Here is a 13274-nt window from a genome sequence, read left to right on the forward strand (position 1 = left end):
ACGTTCAAAATACGGCCAAAGCATATAACGGGTAATAGGCAACATCTGTATAGAGAAATGGAAAGTGAAATATGCAAAATCAAGAAATTCTTTGAAAAGAAAAAATAACAAATCGCGACAGTTTTGACACACACGACTTTTAACGAATGCTTGTAGAGAATCACAAACTGGTAGCCTCTGCTAGGTCTGTCTCGTTTGTCTTTCTAGACAAGTATTATGCACACTTGTTAGCACCTATACACACATGCACATATGTACACACATACCTATGCACTTATTGCCATTTGCACACGACTTTTTAGAATGTCCAATTGACTTCGTCATTACATTGTAATAAAATACTGTTGTACATGGTTTTTTTAAAACAAAAGAGTCGCTGAAATATATTTTCTAATAAAATATAAAAACATATATTTAAATGTAAAAAAATATATTAAAAATATTTTAAAAAATATATACATATTATTTGAGAAGAAACATTTTTGTACAAGACAAAATTTTTTTTTTGTAATGAAAACCGTCAACGACGTTCTTTCGATTACCAAAAACAACAACAAAATCATGCATATACAAGTGAATGAGATTGAGCACAAACTAAAGAGAATTGTCGATATAAAAGTGTATATCGAATCATCATAGTAAAAGGCGTGCTGCAAGCCAAAAGAAAAAAAAAAGATATAAAAAACTGAAAAAATACCTACCTGATTTCGGTCCACACACCGGTCATACATACTCGCACATTTTCAGCACCAAAAATACCTTTGACAAAACATAAACACATTTCAAATATATCTATATGCATGTGCAAGCCACACACGCACACACATACATACACATGCAATGAAGCGCTATCGCTCATACATACATGCACACACATACATACGCGACCGTACGCGTACATCTCTTACCAACGCCTGCAACAATTGCTTGATATCAGCGAGACCACATCCTTCATACCTTTGCGCCCCCGAAATTAATCCTATTTATCCTCAAATACCACACACATATCCCCGCCACATGATCCATAAATCCACAAACTCTCATCCTTATTATCCCATCACATATCCCGTTCGCAATGCTGCTAGCTGCTGCGTCGTAACGGTGTACGGGCTAACTATAGCATTGTGTATGTTTGTTGTATTATTATTATTGTTTATTCGAAAGCTCCATACTTGACGTGTTTTGCGAGTTTACCGTTATTGTGTACATGTACAGTTGTTGTGTTCACTAACCACTCATACCTATCTACATACATACCTTGTGACTAAAATCGCCATAAATATATATATATATATATATATATTATATATATAGTGCATACATACATAAATACATACCATATATGTGTAACATTGTTTTTGAATGTTTTTGAGCTTTACCCGGTAGCTGGCGCTTACAGCTTGTAGTTGTTAACACTAAGTAAGTAGTATGATTAAATTAAATTATTATTGAAAACATTTTAATTATGCCGTAATTGTAGTTGTTTCTAGGTATTTAATAGCAACAGTAGTTATGAACATCTAAAAAATTTGTTTTGTTTTGATTTTCCCACAAAATAGTAACATATAGCTTTAGTTGTACGTAGACTTATTGTACACACTGTACCTGCAGTATGAAAAAGTATTTAGCGTAGTTAACTGTATAATAATTACAACGGTTTTTACAATTTTGACGCATTACTAACATATTACTTTTTCTCTTCAACAAACTCTCTCTCTCTCTCTCTCTCTAGGAAATGGTAATTATGAAGGTTTTGATGGTCGTTATAAAGGTGAGTTTCCTTAACTCTCGTCCCTGCATTCAAGCATTTAACTAACTGAACTGCCGTCTTTTCAACTTACTTACAGGTATTAAACAAGGTCAATATGTCCCGGACAATTCGGGCAAATATGTTCATGTTGAAGGTCCAACTGGTCCACCAGCACCACCATATGTGCACATTGAGGGACCAAGCGGCGGTTTTGGCGGTGAAGGCGGCGTAGGCGGCAAAGGCAGCGGCGGCGGCGTAGGACCAGGCGGCCCAGGCGGACCAAAGGGACCCGGCGGTCCAAAGGGACCTGGCGGCCCAAAGGGTCCACCCGGCCCACCTGGTCCACCAGGACCACCAGGTTATTACCAAACAATACGCCCTAACGCTATATTTATATTACGATTACTAACATTATTTCATTACTTAAATGCAGGACCATTCGGCCCAACTGGACCTGGCCCTAAGGGACCAAATGGTCCACCCGGCCCACCTGGCCCACCTGGGCCAACACGTCCCGGTCCAGGCGGACCACCAGGCCCAACACGTCCCGGCCCAGGCGGACCACCTGGACCACCAGGCCCAACCCGTCCCGGACCACCAGGCCCACCCGGACCAACACGTCCCGGCCCACCAGGATCACAACCACCATACAAACCAAGTGATCCAAGAGAATCAAATAAGAACACACCCGGCTATTTGCCACCCGTCTCAAAAACTGGTAAAATTACGCAACCCATTAAATCATCATCATTAGTTGTGGAGGGTGAAACACCCACGACAAGCACACATACCACCACAAATACACAAACATCTTTCGTGCCAAATTATGGTAGTAATAATGATTATGCACAAAAGAAGGTCACCACCACCACCACAACCAACACCAATACCAATACTAACACTCAATTTAATAATAATATTAAAACAACACCACTAACCAATATTCCCCCTTCTTCTCCTCCCTCTCCTCCCAAAACCATCACCACCACAACCACGACCAACACAAACACGAACACGAATACGAATTACCCGAATGTACCGGTTAATCCGCCGACCTCCTATCAACAAAATAATAAATACTTGCCACCAAACCGTGGTCCAATTACGAACACCTTCAATCGACAGGATACATCTATTGAGAAGGAACGACCGTACAAGACAATAACCACAACAACTACAAACACAAATATTGACAGACAAACCGGACAGAAAATCACTCTAGGAGGCGGAGGTCAAAAGGTAACTACAACAACATACGAACAAACACCCCGTATCTATAATGGACAGAAGGTAACTACACAAAAGGAAACTAATATCTATGGACAAATACCCGGTTATCCGATTGGCCAAAAGGTGGTCGAAAAAGTAACAACAACGACAACGACGAACCAAAATGTACCCAGCTATCCCACAGGACAGCGGGTCGTTGAGAAAGTGACCACGACAACTAATACCAACAGAAATGAAGGCTACAAGCCCAGTCAGCCCACAGGTGGCCAACGTTTCGAACAAAACCGACAAACAGAGAAGAATGTAGTTACCAACACCATTACTAATTCCCAAACGCCACGTCCCTCTTATCCACCGACCGAAATAAATAACGAACGTGTGTGCTCATGCAATGCGGATCGAACTCAACAAACTACTACAATAGGCAAACAACAATCTACAACCTCGTCCTTTGGTAAACCAACGTCGGATAGTAAACTGTATAATCAACAACAATTCACAACGCAAACAACAACCGCATCGGGCGGTCAAGCTTTCTTTGGCGGTATAACGAACTCAATGTCTTTGTTACAACAATTGCCGGTGTTTCCACAAGCGCCAGGTTATGCCGCCTCCTATGCACCGGACAAGATACCCAAAGGTGCCATTATAGCATTTATGCCGGTAATCATTTTGCCACAATCAGCTTATGAACAATGCGAAGACAATGCGTTACATACGGCCGACAGATACCAACAAAATGTCGACTCTTTCCCATTGGGCGTGCAACCAGCACCGATTCCATTTAGCTTTAGTCAGATTACAGGTGGTGCACGTAAAGATCAATGTATGTGCCCATGCTCTTGCACACAAAACATACCAGACAGACTACATAAGAAACGTGACACGAACGCCAGTGAAGGACTGAACGCAACCGTAGCCGTAGACAATGAGAAAGAGACCGTTGGATTGAAAGCTGTAGAAGTTATAAAGACGAACGAACAAGCGGAGTCAAACGTGACAGACAATAAGGTACTAGACACGACAGCAGCAAGCACAGAAAATGTAGAAACAACAAAGCCACTGACACCAGCTGTGGTGGAGATAGCCGAACCGGCAGCGTTGGTTAGCGAAGCGACTGCAACGACGGCAACGATAAAAGAAGACGTTAAATTCGCGCTAGAAAGCGCAAAGATCGTAGAACCGTCCGCCACTGTTGTGGTCGAAGAAAAGAAAGACTAAACAGACGTTATGACGAACGACGTTAATGACGTTATACTACAATTTGTCATCTACATACTCACAAACATCCTGCAAGAAATCCTCTCCAATTTAGGAATGACAAAAAAAGTTATCTAAGGATACCATATGAAATGACGCCGTCCGTTAACAAAAGAGAACGTCAACCACAGCAATCGACAGCCACCAACGTCCCGTTATCCTACATCCTCTCCGCACATCCCAACATCCCAACAAAAGTCAGGTCAGCTGGTGTTCCTTAATGGACATACTGTAGGTCTTACAAGTATATCCGGTACCGTTCCTGCAAATGACATGCCTGGCAAGAGGTCCATTTCCTTATATGTTCCCCCGTCCAAAGCAACACGCTAAAAAGCTCGCTCCCGTCCTTATAACACCTCTCCTGTCCAACAGTAACGGTTTTTACAACCATTCTGGAATCCTGATCCTCACACCAAGTGTAGCAAGCATATCCTGGCATCCCGATCCTGATTCCGTACCGGCTACAAACGTCCAGTTCCCGATTTTGTGTTCATGTCCTTACAATGTTTATTTATGGAAACAAAAAAAAAAAAATATAATAATAATAAAAATATACATTGTAAGCACTAAAAGATGTAAAAGTTAACGCAGTAATGTAGAGAAAGAGATTGTAATGAAGAATAAAACACAGAAGTAGAAGAAGAAGAAAAGACAACAAATACTCTTAGGATATATAATTTATGTATAAAATCGATGTAAATGAGAATGCGCGAACTTCTCCTTCCGTCTTTTTCTCTTTCTTTATCTCTTCCTCTCTTTCTAAATATGTTATGTATGTACTCAATTTATGAGAAAACTAAAAAAAAATATTTGTTAAATTTGTTCTTTTGTTTGCGAAATTAACGCTTTTTATGTATGTATCTCTTATCAACTCAATATATATATGTATGTATGAGTGCTTTGAAAAGTTAAGCGGAAAGAAATTGTAAAATATATGAGGCGCCGTTCCTCTAGTTTATTAATATCCCCATATTAATTAACCGCATTTTTAGTTTCTTTCAACTGCACCTCTCACACATACATACATATAGTCGTATGTTTAAGCATTGAAAGCGCTCGTCGCTTTATCAAAATTATATGCAAATGTATTTTCGCTTGTAAGCATTTGCCGTCTAACGGTATTGCTTAGAAGCAGCAAAAAGTACATTTGATGCGCTGATTGAAAAGAGAAAAGAATCCTAATGATGATGATGCGAAGTTAATTATTGCAATGTGAAATGTTGTTTATTATGCTTTGGCTATATATATATATGTACTATTTGACGTTTTTGTTTCCTTAATTTTATTTCGTTCACTTTTTTATAAATTTTTTATTTTAGTTATTAGTTTTTATTTAATGTTTACTTTAATAATACATGAAAAAATGTAAAAATGTTTGGTTAGATTTGAGAAAATGTGATTTTCTTCGATTTAATAAAACAAAATGTATTAAAAAAAAACATAAAAACAAAAAAAATTGCTCTTATTTATTTCAAATGGACACTTTATGAGTATTTCGGATTCATCTAGGTGTAGTGTTGGCATTCGGGAATCCAATTTCGCTTGGAATTCCGATATGTTCAAAATCTGTGTGTAGCTTTTTCACGGTACATATGGGATTACTAAAAGATCTAAAATGAAAAACTGTGGCAAAAGTCTTATATTTGCATTTAAAATGTGCTTACCTACATATATGTCAACTGCACGTAAGTTACTTAGGATAAAGCTTCGTTTATGTTGACTTTTACTATCGTAGGTCAGTTAGATTGAGACTTATCGGGTTGTGGGTGCCATTGACTTTATTGTCACGTCCCACCTCTATGATATGAAACCGTCGCTGCAATCCGCTAAGACGAATTGTGGATTATTTGATCTGATATCTTACCTGTAATAGTCTTTCTACAAAGTTGGCTCGTTATAAATGATCAGGGTCACATGACGAATAGAATTCCGGGTGACAATAAAGCTATTTCAACCAAACCTGTAGAGCACAAGCTCATTTAGCTCTTTTTCATACGCATAATCGGTGAAATAAGCTGATAATCTCTTCTAATCCGCCTTAAACGCTTATGGTTAAAAACTACTTAAAGTGCGAAAGTTCACAAAAAAAAAAAATACTTCAAAAGCTTTAAATTTTACAACGTACCTTATAAGGAAATGCCTCATAGGAACCGATGATAAAATTGGACAATGGTCTTGGAACCGCCCATGTTTAGACTCCTATATCTCATGAAGTACTAGATCAATATCAACCAAATTTAAGGTGTTACTTCATTTCACCATTATTTTACAGCGTAGAAATGGGAGAACTCGGAGTACAGAGAAAGCATCTCTCTCTAATAACAGGCTATCAACGTGCCCTAAATGGACAAAGTATATTTAAGAGTTTTCACAACCCTTTTACACCTAATATAAGGATTTGCAAACATTCGACTCAATAAAATGAAGTGAACTTATAACAATTTAGTTTAAGGGGCACACCTAGTGTGACAGTCAAAAGAACTACTGTCAGTTATTGGATATCGCCTCCGATAAAAAATCCTCCACTGCTGCAATGATTCCGGCTTGATTTGGTTCATCGCACGTAGTTCACCACTGTTCATTGAATTCCGGGGTATATCGACGCAAAATTTCGAATTTATTACGATTGAATAGCTGCAAAAATGTCATTAATTTGTTGTTGGTTTTAGATGGCTGAACACCAAAATAATCACGAACAATATGTCCAACTCATTCCTTTGATATCTTTAGAGTATGTGCTATTTGGATCAACTTAATTTTACGGTCATCCAAAACCATTTTGTGGTTTTCTTTGATGCTTTCATTCTTCACATTCACATTCACTGCCCTTATCTTAGTCGCTGCTCATTCTGTGTTGATTCTCAATATAATTTAGGTGCCTATAACTATGCTTCACTTTAATGGATATAAGCAAGCTTTTCAACATATATGTATAACTACACACATATGTGTACATATACATACACACATATCCACTGTTTTAGTGAAGCTTTTAAGCTGATTAGTCTGCAGTTATATCAACAATGGATTTTTATTTCTATTCGAAAGAAAAGGAAAACAAGTAAGTAATGGCTATGTTCGGGTGTAACGGAACAAGTATCAAATCCGGGGAAATTTCTTCAATTAATTAATTTTATAAATATATTTAACTCATACAGTGACCGACATATTGAGCATTGGGTTTGTTAGAATGACGAAAATCATTTTATGTGGTATATGAGGGTTTGGGTAATTCGTAAACCAGTATCACATATTTTCGGCATTAAACTATAGTATGTATAATATTATCCGTTCGGTTAATTTTGTTAAGATATCTTACATAGTGACCGATATATACGGCATAAAGTCAATCAGAAGCTTGAAAATGTTATATTTAATATAATATATGAAAGGAAGCGATAGTATTGAACCGCTTTTATCCATTTTTGCCATTACCACTGAAAAAGATGATAACTGAGTTTCATTGAGGCACTTCACATACCTTCACAAATATATGTGAGAGAAAGTCAACCGAATGTTTTAAAATTCTCATATTAGTTATGTGGCTGCTAGGGCTAGTTTTGAACAGATTTTATCCATTTTATTCACTTAGATATATGGTTATAAGAAAAACAGCCTCTTTTAATTTCATTAACAAATGCCAATTTCATGTATCAAAATCATTTCTATTCTTAAGTATCCGTTCTGTTGACGATTAATTTTACTTTAAAATTTCTGTATTTTTGTACGTTGGTTAACGCATAAAAATTATTTCAAATTATTTTTATGATCGGCTTGGCGAGAAGGCTTTGCGGTAGTTATGGGAATATTTTAATCGACTTTATAAATTTCAAGTTTGGAATCTCATTAAGCAAAGTATTACATTTTCCAGTATTTTCAGTGTCTCACTTACTAATTCTATAGGCTATGAAGTCGGTAAGAGAGGTGTTACCTTTGATTACGTTTATGGCGCTTAGATGAAGGTTTAGGGCGTTCGTGTGTTATTAGTAACTTTGTATAATATCTCTCATTGTTGAGTGTGGTATGTGTGCTATCATTTATTTTCTTACCTTGAGCTCTCTTTCCAATGTTCCAAAAAAGCGACAATCTCGAGCATATAAGCAATTGCGTAAACCTATTATCAGTATAAAAAGGTGGTACATATATACTATATATACATATATAATTACTTAATAATTTTATTTGCAGTTTGTACCTTATGAAAATGACTGAACATGCAACTAGATGCTAATAAGTAAAATATATTCAGTGGTCAAAGAACTGTAATCGTTTGACTGAACCTTTATTACTATACCTAGTCTACGTATAATCAATTCAATATATATGCATTGTAGTGAATAAAAGTTTTTCAATTAGTTATAAATAGTAATTCTTTTAATATACATTATTATATGTACATTAGGGTAGATCAAAAAAAAATAATTTTTTTTTTCAATTAGTACTTTAAAAAATATGTTTTTAGATACCTCAATGAGACCATTTTTGTAGAGCTGTGAATTTCCTATAAAATTATGAGCTGCCCGTTTTATAAAGATATTATTCCATTGAATTATAAAATTCATCAGAAATTGGCTTAATCAAACTAAACCGTTAATATCTTTTAAACGGCTTGTTTTACGTAAAAAATTGTGAGCTTTTTTGTAGAGCATTTAATTTTTTACAAAATCTATTCAACAATATGTTTTTTCAACTAGTTGGAAACGATATTTGAATTTTTCTATCCGATAATAAGAAAAAAATAGAAAACTGTAAGGCGAAGGACCTGCTTTTTACAATTAAGGACTTATATTTGGAGAGACTTTCTTAGAGGTATCTAATAATAAGCGAAAAGAAATTGTTTTTTTAACCCACCCTAATGTAAATTATGATATTAATTTTTTTGGGGTTTCTGCGGTGGAATTCTATTGCAAGTTAAGAGTCTTTTTCGATTAGTTTTGTAATGAACGAATGGAATAGTTTAAAAGAACCACAATTATTTTTCACTGTATGAAACTGAGAGGTAAAAAGTGAGAAATGAAGCTCATTTAATTATATATTTATTACATATATTCCAAAATTATACCTTCCGTTCAAATGATATGGAGTAAATCTTGTTTGGAACAAAATAATTAAGACCACAACTAGCTTTAAGCTCAACACTTTATTTTACGAACTAATTCTCCTGCCTTGACAAAACTGACGAAAATCAGAGTAACGAAGTTCAATTTGCCGGTAATATCATTTTGAGATAACTCGGGAACTTTCTTGGTTTAGCGTCCATAGGTGAGACATTTAATAATAATTAAGACACATGTACACAATTATTTTGTGGTTTGAGTGAACTATAACGCTACTTATTTCGGTTATGAGAGCAAAAGAACACACGTTTTAATAAGAAAATGCATTTCAAGCTTTACGAGTTTGTTAAATAAAAGGCACTTCAAAATCTAGATCGCGGAATTATCACAAGCCTGTAGTCAAAAACTTTCGAAATACTTAGTGATTTTTTAAATACCTTCATAAAAAGTTTTATCTGAGATTGCATTCCTTTGTCACTCGGTTACATAAATAGACCACCAGTTATATGTATGCATTGTAGTCATACAAATATTTGACAATTAACCACGCTGAATTGCATCGGTTCAGCAGACCAAAAGCCACGCATTTTTGAGGTGTCAAAGGAAATTGCAAAACCCAAACAATAAATTAATTATCTTAGTCGCAAAACCACATTTTACACCTCACTCATCGATTCATTGCACAGTGCCGCACCCTACAAATTTAGTAATGTATGCACATATGTATGTACGAGTATGGTTTGTACTGGAGCGTGCATATTGGCATATTGGCAAATTGGCTGGGAAGTTGAGCAGTAAATTCGATATTTTTATGAATGAATTCTACGCTTTTCAAGGGCCTGTAAATAGCAATCAACTAGCAAGGTAAACAAACAAATTGCATAAAGAAAAAAAAACAACAACAAAAACATAATATAGATGAAACTTCAGAGCTACAAAGAAATCGATCGATGAAACAAAAGTAAGCCTGTGAATATTTGCTGCATAAATAAGAGTACAGACGAATGGAAACGCCGGTGATGTCTGGGACAAATAGACAGAAAAAGTAAATACGTGTGTTTTCGGTAAACATTCGTGGACACTCGTACATACACTTATGTGGACAGGTACATTTACACAATTCGAAATCAAACAACAAATATATGAGGGATTTGGAGTTTTACCACCGATCAAGTGTTGAAAAGTGCTTAGCGGCACTTTTCAAAAAATATTTTATTTAATTTTAACACTTTGACACCTATCCATATTGATTTTCCTAGTATTTATCTTAGTTGTTGACAATGTATAATATTATTATGTCGTTTACTTATATACAATTTTTAACTTGTTAAAATTTTGAAATAAAGGTTGGTCCTATGGTATATTTAAAAACTATATCATATATTTTTTGGACAGTGAGAGATTTGCTCCTACTACGCTTCAGGATATATTGCAATACTGTGTTTGTTGAAAACAGAGAAAAGTTTAAGCTCAACCAGCCGAAAAGTCGATAGTTGTCAAATCAGTCGTGAAGCAGCCACTCTCCTTTCCATCCAGATCAATTACTCAAAATGTGAGGCGTTAGCTGTAATAGTAAATATTGCACAAAGTTATTGCAATCGTCGCTTGATTTTTACAGAAATGGAAAATCTTGCCCATTCGCTTAGTTAACGCTTCCTAGCTTGGTCTCAAAATATACTAAGCTATTGTTTGGTCGTCTTTCTTGGCATCACTTTCTAATGAACCTTTCTTCAGTTTCTAATTACATATTGAGGTTTTTTTAAAATAATTTTCTAGAGTATTGAAAATGACATAACTATGTGAGCCATCTTGTATATATGCGAGAGCAATTTTTTCTGTTTCAATGTAGATTTCTGAAGATATTTTTTTTATTAAGAAAGCTATTTTAGCTTGATGGTTTGTGGTTTTAAGTACAGAGTGAAAAAATCGCAACTAATAAAAAGTATGAACTAATTCATCGTAATGGGAAAAACTATATTTGAAGGTCCATTGAGGTGATAGATTTCGTAATAATCTGAAGTAATTCGGTTAATTAGAGGGTTAATAAGACAATGTCAGTTAAATGAGTGCTTTTTGGCAACCCTTTGTCATATTTCTTGTTAATAGAATTTGGACTTACTCAGCCGAAAATAATTTCATTGACGCATATTACTTTTTCCATTCATTTGGAGGGGCAATTGGTCCAAAAGATATCTGACCAAAAGCGTTTTTAATAAATTGAAACAGATATGTTGCATTTTGCTGTGACATTTCTTTTGTATTTGGATTGAGCTTGAATTAATAAAAATGTATCTTGGCTTTTGAAAAAGAAGTTGCTTAAAATCGTCAGCACTAATTTTTTCTGGATCATATATTATTATAGGCAAGAATGTATGTCAATATGCCCATAATTATTTCAAGACAAAGCCCAGCAAATAAGTTCTAAAAATGCCTAATATTTCGCTTGAATGGCAAACGACTGCATGTTGAAAATAGCAAGAAAATTTTTGGGCGCTGGCTCTTTTCTCGGTAGCTTTAACTATCTGATCCAGCCCTATAACTTGATACAGTATTTCTCTTTCTTTGACAGCGCTCGCCCCACTCTTACTAATTCAAGACATGCTATTGCACATGTTACATGGTCTGGACTGGAAAATTTTGTCCGTACAATAACCTACGTCGAAAAGAAATTTAAAAAATTTACAGCTTTAAATAAAATTGTAATTTATCCAAAACTTTGGTCGTTTTTAACCATCGAAATTCGAATTTTGATCAGATCAAAAGAGTTGTAAGTCATTGTTTGAGAACTATATACAGAACATGTCGAAAAAGTTTAATAGTGTTCAGATCTTTTAGTCCGAGCAATCACTCAAGCAAATCTGAAAAATGTAGTTTTGAGAAAAATGCGTTGAAAGATAAACTAATGCAGCTGATTAAACTTAGCGGCTGTCCTTTAAAAGGCTATAAATAAAAAACTTTGTGAGATCTTGATTTACAATTAGTATGTACTTTAAGTAAGTATACTACTATTCAAGGTATTACCTATCGAAATATGAAATTTTTTTCTTTTAATTTGGCACTAGGTTTTCCTCTGAAGCGGTTCAAGCAAATACCTACGTAAAGATATGTATTTATTATTAATTATAATAAAGTACATTTAAATGACGGTTGAGTCGATTTAACCATGTTCGGCTGTCCGTCTATATATCCGCGAACTAGTCCCTAAGGTTTCGATATATTCAACGGAAAATTTTCTACGCGTCCTTTTCTTCCCAAGAAGCTGCTCATTTGCCGTACTATCGGTCCGTAAAAGCTGATTGATCAAAATCAAGTCCTTATATGGAAAACTTTTTTACTTGGCAATATATATTTTTACGAAATTTGGCACGAGTTATTTGCTGACAAACTGACCGTTCAAAATCAAGTTAAAGATCTTTGAGATAAATAATAAAAGTAATCAATACATTTCGTAGGCTTCCTAGAATCAAATCAAGTATCCTGGTCACACATCCAACCCAATTCTACATTATCTTTGCTGTCTAAAGACACTTAAGGTGTTAAGTATTATGATCTTCTTTAAGAAAAATGTGTATATTTGTATGCTTAAATTTAAGTGTTTAATAAGTTTTGCGCTGTAAGCGAAGTTTTGTTTACAGAGAGCAGAAGTTTTGACAAACTAATTTCACAGCATTGACTCAGCAAATGTGTGTGTGTGTGTGTTGATTGAATAATTGGCTAATTTCAACAGCAATTGGTGACTCGTTTATTTACTAGTTAAACATCTGGGCGCTCAGTTTGATGAGTTCGAACCGCTTTTGGACGGACATACAAGTATAAGCACCTGTTACACTTTACTGAAAAGATAGCGCCTTTGAGGGTGGTGGTCGCTGATGTTGTCATTTGAGAGTTAATCGCAACTTGTATGTGTAAGTGTGTGTTTTTAGCTTAGTCAGCGTAGCTCAGGTGGAAAATGAAAAAATATAAATTGACCTGAACGC

General features: G+C 35.4%; 1 protein-coding gene across 1 annotated transcript in view; it reads left to right on the forward strand.

The window, feature by feature from the left end:
* frm (farmer) overlaps positions 1 to 5696 on the forward strand; it is a 41996-nt gene extending 36300 nt beyond the window's left edge. The window contains exons 6-8 of the mRNA XM_070111052.1: positions 1733 to 1771; positions 1848 to 2108; positions 2184 to 5696. Coding sequence (XP_069967153.1) covers positions 1733 to 1771; positions 1848 to 2108; positions 2184 to 4201 — 2318 coding nt within the window. The 3' untranslated portion in view covers positions 4202 to 5696. The remainder of the gene's footprint in view (positions 1 to 1732; positions 1772 to 1847; positions 2109 to 2183) is intronic.
* The last annotated feature ends 7578 nt before the right edge of the window (positions 5697 to 13274 follow it).

The sequence above is a fragment of the Bactrocera oleae genome, chromosome 6 (genome assembly GCF_042242935.1).
Source record: "Bactrocera oleae isolate idBacOlea1 chromosome 6, idBacOlea1, whole genome shotgun sequence".
In the NCBI taxonomy this organism is placed as follows: Eukaryota; Metazoa; Arthropoda; class Insecta; order Diptera; family Tephritidae; genus Bactrocera; species Bactrocera oleae.